Here is a 20,234-nt window from a genome sequence, read left to right as displayed (position 1 = left end):
TGGCAGTGGGAGGAGCCAACATTTTCTTTTCCTTCTGTCTTCTTGCACCTTTTAGGTATATTCAGATCCCAAATACAACTCATTCACTGATGAGAAACTGTTTTGTGACACTTTATTAGCTCATTCATCAAAAATCATTTGCATTACATGCTTGTGTTGACTGAAAACTCCTTTTTGTAGTTATTGACAGTGATACATAAACAGTTGTCAATTTATTAAAGTTTATAATACAAATACTGCAACTTGTCAATGCTGTAGTACAGGTTGTATTCCATGACAGGACATTTGCAAGATGTTAGAATCCCTCAAAATACGAAAATGTTCAACTTGTTTTCACTCCAAGTCTGTTTCATTTAAGTGACAATACCTCCGACACATCCTGATGTCTTACTGACTGTGGCCTGACTCTGCAGGCTCGTCTGCGGCAGCAGCAGGCTGTGGGTACTGGAAGCGGACCGGGTCGTACAGATCATCCCGGGGGTCGTAGGGCACAGGGTAAAAGTAAGGGTAAGGGTAGCCGAGGGTTTTTTTCTTCTCGATGGGGGGAGCAGGGGGAGCTGGCTCTTCCACTGGTTCCTCTTCCTTTTCCTCCTCCACAGGAGGGGGTGGTGGCGGCGGCGGGGGGACCACCACCTTCCCCTTCATGGGCCTGGGTGGGTGGTCAATCAGGCAGTCGGGGTCCCAGTAGGGGTCACAGTCGTACTCCATGCCCTTGAAGGTGCGGATGGGGACTGGGACAGTCTTCTTGACGAGGACCGGTGGAGGTGGAGGCGGAGCGGACTTCTTCGGTGGAGGGGGAGGAAGTTGGGGCACTGCGACGGGAGCTGGAGCTTTCTGAGGGGTGCAGTGGGGGTGGTAGCGGGGGTCGCAGAGCACAGGCACGGAGCCGGTGGGCATGTAGACGATGTGGGGCTTACAGAGGGGGTCTTTCTTGTTGCACAGGTAGAGCACGTCAGCCTGGGAGATGGATGGAGCAGGAGGGAGAGGAGGAGGGGTCGCTGGGGGCTCTGTGGGCTTTGGGACTCCTTTCATCGGAGGAGGAGGAGGAACGACTTTGCACTTCTTGTCTGTGGCTGGGTCGCACATGATCATTGGCACGCCCAGTTTGCTCTGGAAATAGGAGGCGTTGGGGCCGTAGGTGTGCTCCAGGTACCTCATCTGCTGGTAGAGCATCCGCAGCTTGTCGATTTCATAGAGCTGAGAGGAGGAGGGGAAGGAACAGAAAAAAATTAGGGACTTTAAAAGGGATAACCAACGTAGACTATAGAGCTGCAACGATTAATAGACTAGTTGTAAACTATTAAATCAATTGCCAATCAGTGTGATAATCGATTACTCAGTTTGAGTCATGTTTTAATGAAAAAAAAAGTCAAAATTTTCTGATTCCAGCTTCTTAAATGTGACAAATGTGGTTTCTTTACTCTCTGACAGTAAACTGAAGTTCTTTGATATTTGAGGACATCATCTCCAGCTTTGGGAAACACTGATACACATTTTTAGCTGCAACCAGCAGCTCTACAGCTCGCTGTGGGTTGGTTGACAAAAACTTCTCCACCCTTTGGGCACCATTGTTTTTGCCCTGGGAGGCTGAAACTTGGTATGGAGGTCGCAGCTATTGCAAAGCCACGCTTGTTCAAGTTTTATTGACCAAACGATGAGTGGATTAATCAAGAAAATAAATAACGGATCAACAGACAATGAAAATAATTGTTAGTTGCAGTCCTAGTAGAATATTATTTCTAAATACTCCTGTTTTATTTTACTTAATGAATTCAGATAAGTTCATTCTGAAAGTCAGCAACACAATATGATTTAAAGTGACATTATAACCTTTATCTTATGACTAATATTCAAAAGTAGGAACTGTGCAGTTCAGCAAAATACTCAACATCAAAAAATCAAAGTTGAGACAGTGCCACAGGTTTAGGTTTTAAATATTCAGACGATGCTGCTGACCATGTAATTTGAACATTCCTGGTTTGAGTGAAGGAGCATTTCATCCCTAAACTCTCCCCTGATTTCCTGTAAGATCTCTACTGTCCACTGACTCATCAAGAAAAAATGCTACCCCCCAAAAACAGTACTAAAGAAGGGGGAATAGATCTCATCTCCTCAGTGAGCATCCGCCCAGTCAGGTAAGTAACTTTTGTACTACTCATCATTTTTCTTTTACAATCGGTATGTGGACCAAACTTAGCTTTGGGGATACTTCGCCCCTCAGATGATCAGCCAGTTAATCACCTGTGTTACATTGAATTCAGGAAGAAAACCTTTTCTTGAATGCCTCTATGCCTGCCTCTTTTTTGATAACCTGGAGTAGAGGGGGAACGCATTTAAGAGCAAAACTATATCAAGACATGCATTTACTAACTCTGACAAACCTTGTGCAGTATAATCCAAGTCTCATTCATCCAGTCATATCCTCAGTTCTTTCCAAACACAGACACTTCCACATTAACAGACAGGTGCACTACTCTTCTGTGTGTGAGATGGTTTATCCCAAAGTGTTTTAAATTTAAGGTTTTAGCAAAAATGCGTGTGTTTGGGAGGTACTGAGGATATGAATGGATAATTGAGACTTGGATTAAACTGCTGTGATGTTCTGAAATAGTTTTGTGGCCCCCCATACTTCAATTCATCAAGAAGTTTCTCAGTTTTTGGATTCTTCGTTTACAGTGGAGGCATCTTTATAAAAAAACAAAAAAACAAAACAGTTTTCTTTCCGATTTCAGTTTAACATGAGGTGAGTAAGCGATAAACAAATGATCATTTGGGGCTAAAGTGTTCCTTTAAGATGTGTTAAATGAGTAGTTTCACTGAGAGTTACAATTTTTAAAGACTTTAAGAGAGTTTGTAGCTTTAAACAGCAGAAAGACAAAAATGCAGAGACAAGGTCATCAAGACAAAAGATTCTGGAGGGGCACCACAGATAGTGAATACCACTAAATAATGGATTTACTGGGATATGTGAAAGCCCATAGGTCAAATATATTTCTTTTGAATGCAATAATCTAAAAAAACGTCTTGAATCTTTAATGTTTTTGGATCCAGTCTGTAGATAACTGACGTTAATGATCAGAATCACTGGATTTACAGTGTGCATTCTGCTTACTTGATTATTCTGAGTGTCATATTACCAGAGTTAGATGTATGATCCTCACTGGAGTCTCCCAGAGTCAGAATGTTGACACTTATCCATTCACAGACTATCATATCTTTACATGTAGTATGTAATAGCACTGTATTTACCCCCTCAGTGTGTCCGATGCTGCTGTAGTAGCGGTAGTAAGCCTGGAAGTCTGGGTTTCCTCTGTACCACCTTGGGTCTGCGTTACGCTTCGGTCTGGAGTGAGTCAGAAAGGCGTTTGCTTTCTCTGAGTCAATACCAATGTTACTGACAGGTACCATCTCTGTCAACAGAGGAGATGATGCTCAGTTCCTTCAGAGATAAAATACTTCAACAGTTATTGAAGGTGTTTAAGATCTGCTCTTACCTTCCTGCTTGATGGTGTTTAACAAAGATTTGGCCTCCAGCAGGTCTGCAAGGAGACAAATCAGATGGTTATCGTCATGTTTGAGACACATTTTTGTTTATAAGCAGGTGAACAATGAAGTATCAGAACTGACCTGGGAGCAGCGTCAGACAGCAGAGTGCCCCTGCCAGCCATAATGACGAAACCATCTCGAACCCTGCAACACAGAGAGGAAGTTCATGGCACAAATATGTTTGTACAATTTAGGGAATCAATGCTAATTGATTACTACAACAAGAAATATGATATGTAATCATTTTAAAACAAACTTCCTGATATTTTTACATGAAAACCCACAAAGAAAAACACATTTTAAAGGGTATGTAGGTAACTTCTTGGTCCTTTTCACATTGAATTTTCTTAAAATTGAGGCTTTTTCCCCACAATTTGAATATAATATAGATGAAGAAAACTTTGAAGATTGTTTCAAAGACGAAGACGAAGATCATCACACAGTGTTTCACTCACCTGGCTCAGGAAGCGGTCTTCACTGCACTGACAGGGCCAAGTGGGTTAAATACAGCTCTGTGTGTCAGACCCCCTGAAACATTACTCCCCGTCCAATAGGACTCCACCAACTGTGACCCAAACCTCTCGTCTCCTCCTCTCCCTTAATACGGTTTAATATGGGCCCTTTGGCGCCAATTAGGAATAAAAGCCCCTGCGCTTTCAGCAGCAAAGTCATAAAGACAACAGACTTCAAATGGAAACTCCCCATTAAGTCTGTGAGGAAAGCAACACCTGCTGGGACCACTGCAACCGTGGGGGAAAATGCTGCCGACTAACACGGTATCTCGGCCAGAAAGACAGTAAAAATCATAGATAATGACCTGCACGGCCTTAAATGTACATTTATAATGAGTTTTTCTGAAACGCTGTCAGCTCTAGGAGGTGGTTATTTTTACCCAGAGAACACCTGATTTTCTGACAGGACGTGTTATCAACTCACAGAGACACAAAGAGGCTTATTTTTTGGTCTCAGCATGTTCGCCACTACATTTTAAACACTTAGAATTGGACCAAGCCTGCATTATGTGTTGCTGTCATACTACATGTCATACAGTTAATGCATGTTCACATATCTAAGTGCCCTGACTATACAACAAACAGTCACAGTAAATCATTTTTACTTGCTTAACACTGGTTGAATTTAGGAAAATTAATCTTCTACTAATCGATTTGTCACTTCTCAAGCACTAACAGGTTCCTACAGCTTAAGGCAAGTTACATTTAAGACTTGTTACTTCCACTTTGAGTTTATCCAGATTTACATATGACCACAAAAAAAGAACAATTTTACAATAGCCAAATTTGAAGAAAAAATAAAAAACTTGAGCTTACATCAACTACTTCTGGTCAGGGACAATTTTGTCCAAAAGTTTATTGTGACATAAAACATAACACTTTTATTGCACCTGGCAGCCATTTTTCTTTTTTGTAGCAAATATGGAAACGGAAAAATCTTGTCACACAAGTTCATTAATTTGTCCTTTTTTTTTATTTAATTGTTTGTATTTTTAATTCTTTTTCATTTTTTTTTTCTCATTCTTGTCTTTTGGATTTCCTTTTGCTGGTCTGGCTTTCTCTGTCTGTTCCTGGGTTGATGGGTATGTGTTTGTTGTTGTGTTTGTTGATGCTCTGTGCCTGTTATTGAATTATCAATAAAAATAACCTTGTTTTTAAAAAAAATCTTTTGTCTCATGGCAGAGACGAGGGTAGAACCACATCTGGTGTTTGTTGGTGAGATTTCTTGGTGATTTTGTGTTTCTCATTTTCTCATCCTGCATGCTGGATTTCTCTGCTTTCATTCACATCGTGACGACTTTGAAAAACTTGTTGCATAAAATACACAGAGCCTTGTACGCCTCTCCTTGTGCCAACAAAACATAGGGCTGTTCTCCTGACCATTCCCCCCTCACGCCTCAGCACCATGTGTGTCAGGGCTTTCAGCTGCACTGCCCCGAGGCTCTGGAACTCCCTACATCCACACATCCAGCTCTCCGACATCACATCCTTCAGATCACATCTCAAAACCCACCTGTTCAAATTGACGTATGCACTTATACACTGACTGTACCCTCTGCCTGCCACCCCCTTTCCTATTTAACAGTCTGACTGATTTTATCACAGCAACATCTGCCCAATTCACACATCTTGATTTGTATGTTATTTTTACACTCTGTAAAGTGACCTTGGGTGTTTTGAAAGGTGCCTTTTAAAATAAGGCATTCTGCTGACAGACATTGTGTAAGTTATTTTTAAAAAGTAGACATTACAGATTATTGTGAGATTTTTTAATGCAATGCCAGAAAAACAAAAAGTAAAATCCTGTTTTCCATGTCTTGGAATAAAAACTTTTGTAACTTGATTAAGACATTTTTTAATTTCAAAACTTTTCCATGACTTTTCAAGGATCCATAATGATTTAATTTTTTGCCAAACTTGCCTTGCCAATATTTGGAGTAACTCCTCTAGGTGTTACCTTAAGTCAAGCCCAAGTGGAAATTGTCTTTCTGCTCACTTCTGGCCAGAGGGCTAAATGGAAGGACTCTTCACCTCCAACATATGGACACTGGGTCAAAGACGTTATGCATCATTTACAACTGGAGAAAATCTGTTTTATTAAAGGATCACCAGCACGCTTCTTTGCCACCTGGCAGCCATTTTAAATGTTTGTGACAAATATAGAAGCTGAAAAAATTTAATGAAACACACAATACTCCCCTACTTATCTTACACAATTTTATGTGGTTATTTTTCCCCCTTTTTTAAATAAATATATACACATTTTTTAAATTAATTTGTTTTTATTTTTCCTTTTTCTTTCTCGTCTATCAGATTTCCTCTGACTGGTCTAGCTTTCTCTGTTTGTTCCTGGGTTGATGGGTGGGTGGGGTTGTTTGTTGTCCTTACTGGTTCTGTGTTTGTGTATTAATACTCTGTACGTCTTTATTAAATCACCAATAGAAATACCTTGTTTAGAAAAAACTCTATTCAAACATAATTTCAGTAAGCTGGCATATATGAAGGGAAAGTTGAAACAAGGGGAGAGAAAGAAACATATGCAATGGTCCACCAAACATCACATACACACATATTAGTGCTTCACTGACAGCTAAAGAAAACAAATTTGCTGTTATGTTACATTCAGTGGAAAGTTATCCACAAAAGATCGCTGCAACAATGTGATTACACTCAACAATATTCCATTACTTTCCCAAAACTTTCCATCATTTATATTAATTCTGACTTTCCCAGGCTTGGAAAATGTGTGAAACTCCATTACTTTTCTAGGTTTTCAACAACTGTGAGAAGTTGAACAATTAACACCTTATTTTTACATCTATGAATTCAGTGTATTTTAAGACTTAAAGGTTCTGTGGGAACACTGGTAAAAAACAAGCAAATGTTACCTATTTATAGCATCTTAACTGTTAAGATTTTCAGCATTTCTTTGTTTAATGTGACAGTAAACTGAACGTCTTTGGGTTTTAAACTGCTGGTCAGACAAAACAAAATACTTAAACCCCATAACTTGTACTCTGGGAACTTCTGACTGCTAGCATTTAACATGTTCTTCTTCTCATTAGACTAAATCAATAATTAATCAGGACACAAAATCTCAAAGAATGACATCACTGCAGCACTGAACTACACATTAATATTTAAAAGACACAGCCTTTGGCTTTTAGGAAATTGCAGATGTTTCATGCATTTATAGACTAAACAATAATTAAAATAATTGTTAGTTGTAACTGTGTGTGTGTACACGTTTTACGAGCATGTTTTACTGAAAGCAACAATTATGTCAAAATGGCTGCTCTGGTACCAAACCAGGTGTTCAGGCGTGATTGTGGCACACTAGCACTTTCATACATGTGCACACTGAGTCCAAATCATCCACAGCAAGCATAGCATTACTGAACCATCAATTTATTATAACTATATGTCACAATACAAGGCTCAACGTTAATTTATATGGCCTAATTTTGCATTACAGCGTATAAAATGTACAGAAATGCTCCATGTCAGAGGAACTAGAAGCTTTAAGCTCTAAACTGCAGATGCTACACAATCCAAATTCTGACATACATATTTACAAGAGATTTACTGGTGAACAGGAATCGTGATACATAAAAAAAAAAAAAAGCTATGGATCTCCGACAGCAGGGATTCTTGCGTAATGGTCATGCTTAAAAAAACGTCCAGGTTACAAAATGCTGAAGGAGGAAAAATGCAGAGCCCCAGTATGAGTCTGTAGAAAGCCCACAGTGAAGTTTTCCCCTCGGGTGGCTGAAACAGCGTGCAGGAAAGTGTCCCAAGTTTCTTCAGACAAAGGTGATGCGGGTGCGAGCCTGGTTCACCTGCCACACGTTCAGCTCCTCGTACTCTTCCAACGCCTCCTGGAACTGGGCCGGGGTGAAGCCACGAGAGACGCAGCGCTGTTCTGCTTCAGACATGCGAACCACCCCGCCGGCTCCACCGCGGCCCGCCACGCCCTCCGTGGAGAGCTCACGCACCAGAGAGAAGATGACGTCGGCTGGGCGCTGAGTCCTGTAGAGAAAGGATTGAGCGTTTGAGACTTTTAGACCCCGGAACCAGCATGATTGAGTCGAACATCAATTTAATGATTTAAAAATGGAACCTGTAAAGAGTGAAAAGAAGTACAAAGAGCTGTCGCATAGAGATGATACACCATCTCATCTAGTTACATTGGTGTGAACTGACAGGCTTTTACAACGTTGCAGAGCGACAATTTGCAAGGAGTTGCCTGTTTCAGCCTTTCTCGTCGCAAATCTTCGGTCTGAACTGGGCTTATGACTTCCTTACAAGTGATCCTGATCAGGGGTATGCGTTGCAACTGGGGTTAACTAAATATCTGCCTCCAACTTCGATCTCAAAATGAAGACATGAATGCAATCTCGGTCTTTTAAAACCGGGGTTCCCACACATCCTATTGACAAAATTTCACAGCTTTTTCATAACTTTTCAAACATAATTTCAGCTTGCTGGCATAGATGAGAGATTGAACGCAGGGAGAAAATGAAGTGTAGTGATGGTGAACAAAACATTGTCATGCACTGATGCATACTAGAGCTTTGCTGCATCGACAGCTACAGAAAACAAACTTGCCGTTATATTACATTATGTGGAAGTTTATCCACACAACACAACAAAATTCCACCACTTTTCCAAATCTTTCCATGATTTTAGGAAGTTCCATGACTTTTCCAGGCCTGGAAAATGAATGACCATGGGAAAACCGTAAACTTTCAGTGAAAAAGCACATTATGCCTTATTTGTATGGCAATTATTTTAATGCAGGGGGAAAACGTAACCTGACGTTAAAAGTGCTTATTGGTGAATCTGATGCCATTTAAAGACACGTCTTTCTCACCCTCATATTGTTGTACAAAGCCTCCTCAAACTTTAAAAGCACAGGGAACAGTATATGTTTAGGGGGTGTTAACACGTCACAGGTTTCGACGCCTGCCTCAGTGAACATGCTTCCGTGTGAAGAGAGCTCCATAAAAATCCAGAGAGCTTTTACAGCTTCCTGCAGGATATGCAGCTACTGTTACAGGCAGAGGAGGAACTCATAAAAGCAGCTTCCAGCTCAGACGACATCCGGTCACTCATGTTACGTAAAGCAGGAGCTGAACAAACGCTACCTTTAACAGAGTGTTAACACTAACCGTGTGGTGCTGGACTTGTCAGCTTGGAGTGAATCCTTTGACATCTCCATCAGTCTCATCGCCTCGTTGACGTCTTCCTTTTCCACTGTGTCCATCATGCGAAGGCGAGCCTGCAGAGAGGCGACAAAAGGAAAGAGCGGGGATTGTGATTGAGATGGAGGATTAAAGAAATGTGTATCACAGTGGAGATTTAGATGACAGCAGATCTGTCTTGATTACGACGGCTGCGCTGTGCCGGCACTGTCAGACCGAGACAAGTGCAATGCCCTCTGGGATGGCCGGCAATTGCCCAAGTCTCCGCCTCTCAACACCAGCTAGTCTCTCTACAGGTTGAAATCCAAACACCAAACATGATACACTTCCCAGATTCTCTAAATTTTATGTCGAACATACTGATGACGGCTCTGGCCATGGTCAGTTTTGCATGGGTTTGCACAGCTGCTCCGAACGCGCACAGGCTGACTGCCCACCCTGCAAAGCTGGCCAGGATCAGACAAACCTTCCTCTGCACCTCACTCATGACCATTATCCACCTGCAGCATCTGAACAAACGCAGAGTTCAGTCCATATGGTGCAAATAAACACATTCTTGATTTACATTCAAGCAGGTTTTCTTTCACACAGGGATGGTTGCAGTTTGCCCCCTTGTGGCCATCTGTGTGCAGCACATTGCCAACCTGTCTGCCTGAAGTGCTGGTTTTGCAGTAGGTGGATGACTGCTACCTGCACAAACAGCACTTTTGACACCCAGAGGCCGACACCAGATTAAAATTAAACACTCAGTCCAGGAAATAAACTCTTCTTTTGATGCCTTCTTAGAAAACTAACACTAAAACAGTTGAAAAACACATGCATACATTTATCTGATCTGCTGCTGAGTCATGATGAGGAATGAAGATGATGAAATCTCCGGTGTTGACTGGAGATCTTCTGTCCAGCGTGGGAAAGAAGTGCTCACACTGCAGTAGGCCAGGTTATCGTCACTACCTGCACTGTAAGCACTTTATCGCACACTAGACTATTGATGACGACACACAAGGACGATCATCACCATCGGTGAGCATTATCGGTTTTGGGCAACTCTGATAGCTTAATACTTCATTGTCAGCTAAACAAAAAAGGAGAACGCTGACATAATTTTCCAGGACTTGTGGGAACCGTGTTATCTGGCACACTACAAATTCGATGGTACCATTAAGGACATTAAGCAGTTGACATGTAGTTCTCACCAGGGCAGTGGAGAGACGGAGGATGGAGAGGAGGGTACGGGCAGAGGTGAAGGTAGTGTCCTTGCTGACTCGGGCCTCTTTCCTCATCTCAACATAAGCAGCGGTGATGTAATCAGCCAGCGACTCGGGCACCACAGGCTGCCTCTTCTTACACACTGCAACGTAACGCCTGAAGGGATTCAGATTTTTGTTTAGACAAAGCTGTTTTGTGCATTAGTAGGTTAGATATTTTGAAATATATTGCAGATCATTATCACCTCATCAGCTTCATGTCAATGGGGGTGAAGTGAGTGGGCGGCTGGCGGCAGTGCTGGTGGACGTAGGTGATGTGCTGGGCCAGACGCAGGTCAGAGTCGGCGTCCGGCTTGTCCTGGATCAGCCAGAGCAGGTCGAAACGGGAGAGCAGAGCAGCTGGCAGCTGAATGTTCTGCTCAATGCTCTTCCGGGGATTGTAGCGGCCATATGCAGGGTTGGCTGCTGCTAGAATGGAGCAGCGGGCGTTGAGGGAGGTCATGATGCCGGCCTGTAGAGGAGTAACATTAGTAACGATGTGACACAAGCATTAAATGCAAGTACTTTAACTATCAGTGCGGTTCTCGTTACCTTAGCGATGGAGATGGTCTGCTGCTCCATCACCTCGTGGATGGCTGTGCGGTCAGCGTCAGCCATCTTGTCAAACTCATCAATGCAGCAGATGCCCAGGTCCGCTAGCACCAAGGCTCCACCTTCCAGGGTCATCTCTCCAGTCAGAGGGTCACGCATCACTGCGGCAGTCAGACCGACACCAGATGAACCGCGACCTGTTGTGTACTGGCCTGAAGATCAGAGAGAGGACGGGACACAGTGAGCAAACCTGGATGAAATGGCAGCTTCATATATTTTGTATTTAAATAACAAACAATGCCCAAAACATTCAGATACTGGCGTCAGCTTGTTAATAAAAATGGAAACTACAAGAATAAGCAGGCAAAACTACTGTGTCTGAAACCTGCCTCAACTCTTCTCCACTCACAACATCACATCAAAAGTTAATATTTCACCACGTAATGGAAAGAAAATGCCTCACTGGATAAAATATTAAACCAGATGCAGGACTGTTACTCCCACTAACATGACTGTACTCACTTCGAGGAGCCAGACGGTCAATGTAGGACAGCAGCTGGGACTTGGCGACTCCTGGGTCTCCCATCAGGCAGATGTTTATGTTGCCTTAAGAGAGAGAGGAGCCAAAACAGGAAAAGCATTCAGTTATTACAAAATTTCACAGAAAGGGAAATGCTTTGGGATTTAGAAACACTCGAACATATTGATAAAAGGTGTTTGTTATATGTACAAAATTGGTAGTGTTATCACCCTAACCTAAACAAGAAGGTATATCCCATGGGATGCATGCAACAGTATGACAATGTATTTTTGGGTTATGATTTGCTCCTGGGACAATGAATTTAGATAAACAGTCTCTAATCCATTGTCTATTGTTAAGTAACAGATCAAATGACCTGAGTCAGCGCTCACCTCTGATCTTCATGCCTTTGGGTGCCTGTTCCACTCCTCCAACCAGCAGCAGGAGCAGAGCCTTCTTTACGTCTTCATGTCCATAGATCTCTGGTGCAATTGAGCCGGCTAGTTTCTCATAAAATCCTTCCTCTGTAACAGATGATACATCACTTCAGTTAGAAAAAGGGCAGAGGAAATGATCAGCAATGTCCGATTTTGGCATTCATACAGGTTGATATAGTCTCATTCTGCTAAAGTCCAGCCATCACACACATTTTAAAATGAAAACGTACTTTTAAAACCATGATGAGACACCCACGTTTGCTTCCCACATGAGTCTAACCAGTCACAACTTGTTAAGCCAAAATATTAGGGCTAGGCCTTCAAAGCTTTTGTGATTTTATCCTTCACATGTGTGTATTTTTGCAATGCCATGGCGTCCTCTGTGCCACCAAATTTGCTTTGCAATGACTCACACCCATTTTCTACTGCACTTACTGCCTTAGACATGGTTTAACCTTGCCGATGGCCCACGCTAAGAATCTCTGGTCTTACTTTTCGCCATCTCTTTAGTATTTTCTGTAACCGATTAGCTAACAGCAGAGTAGACAATCTGCATCCTGTTTACATCAGCAAGCACATGCCCAGTTTACATGAATAGTCATGCAATACAAGTTTTCAGGTGTCTTAGTATGGACAGCGATTATTTCTGAAATGGTTCTTTAATGCTGGTGTGTACAGATAGTTTTAAAATGAAAAATTATTTGTGTGGAAGTGCTCCAACCTGTGATGCTGCGCAGCTCCTCCTCAGACAGATCGTCATTGCCGAGCTCATCGTCCTCTGTCTTGTTCATTAGAGTGATGCTATGAGCCTCCAGGAATGTTTCTGACAGGAGACCCTGAAATAACCAGAGCCAAATTAGGACAGGAAACATTTTAGGGTGATGGACAGCTGATGTACAGGGGGAACAAAATTTAATGCCTGTTGCTATGTGGTATAAAACAGACAAATCCTAAATTCAAGTTAAAGCCACAAACATACCTGAGTAGCCTGCCTGAAGCCTGTGCGCAGCAGAGGGAGGAAGACTCCGGTGATGGCTACGTGGTCTCCTGGCTGGGCAAGACGTGTGTTTTCTCCGCGGGCATAAATGGACATGCTTCTTGGAATATTTCCAACTGGCACCTGGTCACTCTGAAGGATGACGGTAGACACTCATGAGAAAAAGTAAACTTGCCGAGATTGCGACAACACCACAATGTATGGTAACGACATACGGTGACAGTGAATGATTGTCGTTTATAGCTCCTTACATGTTCCTGAATACGCAGCTCCTGGAACTTGACAAATTTGGAGCCTCTGGTCTGCAGGTAGAGTCGACCTCCAGATTTGTTGGTGACGCACTCTTGGCTGGGACACATGATGAGGGGCATGAAGGTGGGAGACTGGATCTGAAGGACAGAAGGAATTCATGAGGGACGCCTGATAAATGTGCGTACTGTTGCAGTATGTAAAGGACTCCAGGATAAAACAAATCTTACTGGCTGATAGGTCTCGGCACCACACTGGTCACATGTGTACGTTGCGACAGCCATCATTGGTTTGACCTCAGTGGCGCGGGTCACTATGCCTCGAACTGCCACCAGATGCCCGATGCTGTCCGCTCGCACATCACGCACCACTTTAGGTTTACCAGTGGTGGGAGACTTAAAATAAAGCTCACTGTGGGAGGAAGATAACATTCATAAAAAAGGTGTTCAAGCGTAGATGCATATGCAACATTTAATACAGAACAGTAGAACCATTTTGATTCAACTTACAATCTTCTCATGAGTTCAGGTGGGTACTGGTTACGAGGGTCTCGAGTGTCTGCGGGGTCGCGACCCCTCTGTTCCATCATCAGCCTGTGCTCAATGTACACGTCCAAGGAATCTTTGGCCACAATCTGGATATGACAGATGTATTTTTGCATTTCCATTCTAATTAACAAGTATTTCACAGATGCATATTTGCTATGAACTATTGAAAAAAGTAAATTTGATACTGTGACTTGATTGGTCTATTTACTACAGCTAGTCTGATAAAAATACTTTAAGTTTATTTATGAACCCTATAACAGGAATTATCAGCTGGCTCTGCCAGGGGGGCATTTTTTTTTTTTTTTAACAAATTGATAGGAGGCCAGGGGCAAGTAAATAAACGACCATTATCAATCAAGACAAAATAAGGGAGTGTTGCACTAGATCAAGACTCTAGGTGAAGGTAATTGTAAAAAATAAATAAATACTTAAAAAATATACACAGCAACTGTCTGCCCCAGCTTACTCAGTGTAGAGGTCCATGATGTGTGTGGGCTGGCAGTCAAAAAAGGGCATCTGAAGCACCCTGATCATGGTTAAAAATCCCTTAGTCACACATAGATACCATGCGTGACAAAGGGATTTTTAAACATTAATATTATACAAATAATCTGCCCAGACTCTAGTCAGGGAGAGCCTCCCCTAGCACTTTTGTTTTGATTAACGATCTCTATTAATATTATTTTTTTTATCTTGCAACTTATTTACATTCAAAGTACAAAAAAAATCCCTGTGTGAATCATTTTTTGCTGTGAATTATAAAGTGGTTGAAGGGCCACCTGGCACCTTATCATAATTCAAATCTGGGACTGTGAAATACATAAATGTCCTACTGTGCATATGCACGTACATCTCTTTCTTTATACTCTGGCAGCAGCTCGTGGACGGCGTCAGCAAACAGTTCTGTGTAGCGCTTGGCATTCTCGCAGACGCTCTCAACCAGCTCAGGGTATTCCTCGGCCACATCGTCCAGTTCCACGAAGAAAGAGACCTGCTCCCTGTGGGCCAGCGCCACCTATACACACAGACAACTGATTAGTCGAGCCACGTAAGTACACAACATAGACTGTACAGATGTGGCTCAGTAACACAACAATGACACCCTGACACTTTCACAAACATTACAGTGCTGTGACAGATATTGGTTATGATGTAGTGACAAAGTGCACTGGACTACACATTTTAATAAAAGTGAGGATATGTTTATCTTTTATAATGTAATCATGAGAACATCAGGGTTGGGAAATTATTGGAATTTGTTTTCGGCAATTATGACAAGATAAGACAAGAGACAATTATTGTGCTGCATCCTGTTCCACAATGATGCTCTAATTTTGTCTTGTGTTATTAATAAAGCGCAGTCCTGTTCCTTTACAGCAGAATGCTTTCACTCCACCCTAAAAGCCCAAACTTTCTCTCAGCAGGGCTGAAGCAGGTTTAGTTCACCTCAATGCAAGATGACGGAGCTGGAGAGCCTTTGAATAACTGAGTTAAATAACTGTGATTTCAATATTGACCAAAATAATTGTGATTAAGATTTTTACAATAGTTGAGCAGCCCTTAAGAAAGCAGTGATGATATTTAGCCTTGCAGTCATTGGGTATAGCCCAAAGGCATATACCCGCTGTATCAAAAAACAATCTTTACTTTGTTACTATCATTCTGGGGCCATTTTATGCTTTTATGAGATAGCTGTAGTAAAAATACAACAGTAAAAAATTTAATTAGGTGCAACAAAAGACCCATGAGCGTATATTTGTAGAACTGGGGACATTGTGGTTCACGGTCACCTTTATGAGGTAAAAAAAGGAAAATGCCAGCACTCTCAAATGTCCTTTTCAGTTCAGTTTTCCCCTTTTGACTGTTTTTGGCCGTGCACCTTACGAGTGTATTTAGCTTTGAGAGTGCTTGCTTTTTCCTACATGATTTTGAACCCTTGTGAGGTAGCCTAAACTATCTTTTACACCACATTGGGGCCCCATGTTGTCACTTCATACAAAAAAGAAATTACCTGTTCTAAAACATGCAAAGAAACACTAGTTTTGAAGACATTTGTTTCAGAAACAACTGTTCAAGGTGACAAAGAGTGGCTACAAATTATAATAAAGAGGAATAAATAGGATCCATCTTAAAACAATACTCCACTCATCAGCATTCACCCCTCCATTGAATTTTTTCAGGTTAGTATGACAGTATCATCCTTCAGTCAACCACACTCTTCAAACCCAAAAACATCCACTTCTGAAAGCTAAACTCATTTCCTCTTTGTTTACTATACTTACAAGTTGAGCTCCATATTTAAACACCTTCTTCCCATTGTCATCCTCTGTGTAAAACTCCTGCAGGAACCTTTTGCATTTTTCTGCAACACAAACAAAAAAAACAACACACACACCACAGCATTATTTCACAGCAGAAAAACACAGGCCACATCCAGCAAACACTAGGTGGAGATTGTTTGTTCACTATATGCTCACACAAAGAAATGATTGTTTACCAGTGTTATCTTTTCGTTTGTTTGAATATTAAAGCTGCTTTCTGAGTTTTAAAGCTTGATTAGTGACACCACCACCAGTGGGCCTACAAACTGGGAGCTAATTTGTTGTCCTGCGACGACCCCCTTTGTTGAGTAACATGGCATCCTGTAATCTCGATGAGTCACTACAGTGGAGCACAAACTGCCACTGATGCACTACACGAACCAAATTCCACTCCTGTGTTGCAACTATCACAGTTTAAGAGTAAAATAACCGTCGTAACGCAGCAGATAGCTCCGGGGTGAGAATGTAAATACAACAACAGGCGCGCTCAGTTCAGTGTCCATTTTTTTTTTAGAGAGAAAATATCCCTCACTTCTCGAAACAGACACAACTACTAACTAGATTTAATTCCACGTTACAAGAAACAAAACTAGCGCTGGCACGGCGATTAAAATACTCCACTTACTTTGTCGCTGTGGCAGAAAATCTGCAGCTCTGCTTTATTATTTCTCTGTTCGAGGATGTTATTGTAAACAAAGCAGCACATGGCTTTTGTGCCTCGTCACTCGAGTATCCCTCCGCGACCCCCCTCCGCTCTTCAAAATAGTCCTGGCTGTTGTTTTCAAAACCACGGCCAGCCATCTTCTAACGTTAGCCCAGGTTAGCGGGGGTTGTGCTCAACACAGACAGCTACGTCGATATCATATTTCTAATAATCTTAACGTATTTTCTATGCGGTAAGAGCTCGGTGATTTAATGTTTAACGATGACGGTTTCCGACCGTTGATACATTGCAACTTCTAAGTGAAGCGTCTGAGTGATGCAGCATTCACAGATTGGAAGATGGCTCAGCTCATTGTTAAGTTTCGGGTTGTAAAGTTTTAAGTTAAAAGGCAAAAATAAAAATAAAAAAGTGTTTTAGAGATATAAACGTTAAGGCAATTAAATTAACTATAACTGAAAGGTAGAGGACGATCACGCGCTTGTAACGTTGCTGTTAATTTTTTTTTTTTTTTAAAATGCCATTTCCGTTGGAGTGCCTATCAACGTTATAGTCAGTGTTGGCACATATTCGTGTATTTAACCTACAAATAAAGTGTGTTTTAAAACCGCCATGGAGTCAAACCCCTACCAGTCTTTCACAATGCTCTTTAGCAAGGCAGCCAACTAGCCAGCTAGCATTTTAATTAAGACAGTCAGTAAAACTATACGCATAATGGCACATAACTAGTGCAACTGACAGTTACAACCGCTGAGGAGAGCTAGCTAACTGCTAGCATGCTAACATAACGTCTGTCTGCTAGCAGTAACATTAGTTTGTGGAGATTTGCTGGAACACTATACTAGTTTTTATACTTTAAAACACTCGTTAACATTGATTTTGTTGATGTTAAATAGTTAAAAGGAGTGACAAAGGCAATTTTGCAGCTAATTTGTGTTTTTTTATTTGCCAATTTTAACCTATACAGCGCCGTTTCATCGTTACTAAACAAGCTAGGAGATTTTAACGTAACCGAGATAAACATAACGTCCGTTAGCTAAACATCATGTCGGTCTAGCTAACCTAATATCTGTTCTAGTAACCTCATCCTGGTAACGCTGACTTGAAAGCCTCATGTGGATGCCAAACGTTACGATTATTCGAGTTTAAATCGTTAAGTTACATATTATAAAACAAACAGGAGCATGCGGTTTCAACTTTACGACAGAAACATGTCGCTACAAGGAAACTCCGCTCCGTCTTCGTTAACTTAACGTTAGCATGTTGAAGTTATTGTTGGACATGTGCTTGCACAGTGGCGCCTGCTCCTTTGTTTAAACGGCTCCATCCGGGTCACTGTGCAGTCACAAGCTCACAGAGAATGCTTAACTAGTTACTAACAAGTTAGGTAACATTCACAGGTCCGCGCAACGTCCGTCTTCAACATCTGTTCCCCACGTAACGTTGCTGGATTTAGTTTGCTATAACGTTACAATAAAAGTGCACAATAACGCGCATATCTTAAAGGGCTGTGGTCCAAGCGAACATGTTAGTGCAGAGGGAGAAATGAGTAACTATCAGATGAGTGACTGACTTCTCTGTAGCGTTACTGCTCAAACATAATGAGTTGTTAGAGATTGCTAGAGTAACCGACTTGAAACTAAACGCACTCCGTGACATACAGTCACTAACTTACGTTTGCAAGGAGCATTTAAGAGAATGGCTTTAGCAAGTTCAGTCATTCAGGCCAACCTGTTGCTGCCATGCCGTTATTGTGAAAGTTAACCCCTTACCTTTCTCTGCCGCATAATCCTTACGAGCCATGGCTGCACACGTTGACCCTCGGCTGAGATAACTTGATTTCAAACTCCTGACGGTGCCACCGGACTGAAATACGGTTTAAATTCGCGGTTTAATCACTTCACTATCACAGCAGACCTGCATTCATTCACTCGCAGCTTGCAGTTCTTCCCCAGTCGCGGTGCGAGAAGTGGCGCGAGTCTGACGTCCGCAGCAGCCAATCGCGTCGCTTCTTTCCGCAGGGAGAGGCGGGCTTTTGTGGTGGCGCGAAAATTGCGGGCGATGTCGTGTCACGTGACCCGGCAAACTTCCGCCCTCTTCGTCAGGAATGGCGCGAAAGTCGATGATTGGATTCCATACAGCAGAGTGACCCCACAGTGAACTCAAACACTGTACACTGTATGAACATGGAGTCAGGGCCAAAACAAGCCTGGGAAAACTCAGGTATTAAACACCCCCGTTTTATAGCTTACATGATATAACTTTTTATATTAACACTTAAAATACACATTATTTTTCTGAGCGATAGACATAATGACCATGTAGGTGGCTTCTCTACAAATATTCCATTACTAATAAGATAAAGGAGGTGTCCTTTAAATTTGTAGCTATTTTATACCTTTACTTTTTAGGCATTACTATACTAGACTGTGGGAAGATAGAGTATTTTTTATTTCATTATACTTCATTTTTGAAAATCTTAAGGCAAACTTTGATTCATTTTATAAATATGATTTGGATGTGCACTTTGAGGTTTTCAATAATAAAAGAAAACCAAGCATACATTATCAATCTTAAAATTAGCATCAATACGTTTCATATACTTAAAATTCACCAACAAAGGTCTTTTTTCTACATTAAATGAATTAGAATTAGATTTAGAATTAGTGTGAGCAGTACACTGTATTGCTGTTTAGTTTAATACATAAGTATTGTTTTTATGTCATTAGTTTGTCCTGTTTAAAATTTGTATTATTAGTATTTTATTTATTTTATTTTGCTTTTTTCACTTAAAAAAATCTTCAAATTGCTAGACCCTGGTATATTATTCTCATTAGGTACTAAATTTAATTTTAAAAAAGTAAAGAAAAAAAAATCTTTTAGAAAATAAAGACACTGGGAGCATAAACTGTATTTCTAACTAGTCCATATTCATTTACTAATAATATCTGACAGTATGTGCATTGGCGGCACAGTGATTCAGTGGTTAGCATTGTCACCTGGTTCGAACCCTGGGGTGTGTGGAGTTTGCATGTTCTCCCCATGTCAGCGTGGGTTTTCTCCAAGTACTCCAGTCTCCTCCCACAGTCCAAAGACATGCAGGCTAATTGGTGACTCTAAATTGTCCACAAGTGTAAATCAGAGTGTGAATAGTTGTCTGTTTCTATGTGTCAGCCCTGTGATAGTCTGGTGACCTGTCCAGGGTGTCCCCTGCCTCTCGCATAAAGTCAGCTGGGATAGGCTCCAGCCCCCCTGCGACCCAGAACAGGATAAGCAGTTACAGAAAATAAATGAGTATGTACATTCTCTTAATTTAGCCTGTTAGCATATTACTGATTACTTTACACACATCACACGGTCATGCCCACTCATAAACACCTTTTCTTGTGATCTCATTTAAGACACGTTCAGTGTTACTTTGCTAAATTAAGTATCTTTTA

General features: G+C 41.5%; 2 protein-coding genes across 3 annotated transcripts; both read right to left on the bottom strand.

The window, feature by feature from the left end:
- Positions 1-387: 387 nt before the first annotated feature.
- LOC125895019 (uncharacterized) lies at positions 388-5,540 on the bottom strand. The gene is made up of 5 exons (XM_049586789.1): positions 5,453-5,540; positions 3,628-3,690; positions 3,495-3,539; positions 3,250-3,410; positions 388-1,197 (listed from the first exon to the last, which is right to left on the bottom strand). Exons 1-5 carry the CDS (start codon positions 5,538-5,540, stop codon positions 388-390), a joined length of 1,167 nt encoding a protein of 388 aa, XP_049442746.1.
- A 1,640-nt stretch (positions 5,541-7,180) lies between these two features.
- On the bottom strand, positions 7,181-18,773 carry mcm7 (minichromosome maintenance complex component 7). Of its 2 annotated transcripts, none has more exons than XM_049586367.1 (15): positions 18,567-18,773; positions 16,095-16,174; positions 14,663-14,827; positions 13,774-13,898; positions 13,495-13,675; positions 13,267-13,404; positions 12,998-13,147; positions 12,740-12,854; positions 11,974-12,105; positions 11,584-11,667; positions 11,062-11,273; positions 10,716-10,981; positions 10,459-10,627; positions 9,230-9,339; positions 7,181-8,087 (listed from the first exon to the last, which is right to left on the bottom strand). In XM_049586367.1, the coding sequence occupies exons 1-15, from the start codon at positions 18,595-18,597 to the stop codon at positions 7,862-7,864; spliced, it is 2,184 nt and encodes a 727-aa protein (XP_049442324.1). In that variant the 5' UTR covers positions 18,598-18,773; the 3' UTR covers positions 7,181-7,861. The 2 variants fall into 2 exon arrangements, with proteins under 2 accessions (XP_049442324.1, XP_049442325.1); XM_049586368.1 differs by lacking the exon at positions 18,567-18,773 and adding an exon at positions 16,759-17,321.
- Between the last annotated feature and the right edge of the window lie 1,461 nt (positions 18,774-20,234).

This window comes from Epinephelus fuscoguttatus, linkage group LG9 (assembly GCF_011397635.1).
Source record: "Epinephelus fuscoguttatus linkage group LG9, E.fuscoguttatus.final_Chr_v1".
In the NCBI taxonomy this organism is placed as follows: Eukaryota; Metazoa; Chordata; class Actinopteri; order Perciformes; family Serranidae; genus Epinephelus; species Epinephelus fuscoguttatus.
The sequence above is the reverse complement of the archived record's forward strand: the minus strand, read 5'-3'. Positions and strand labels throughout refer to the sequence as shown.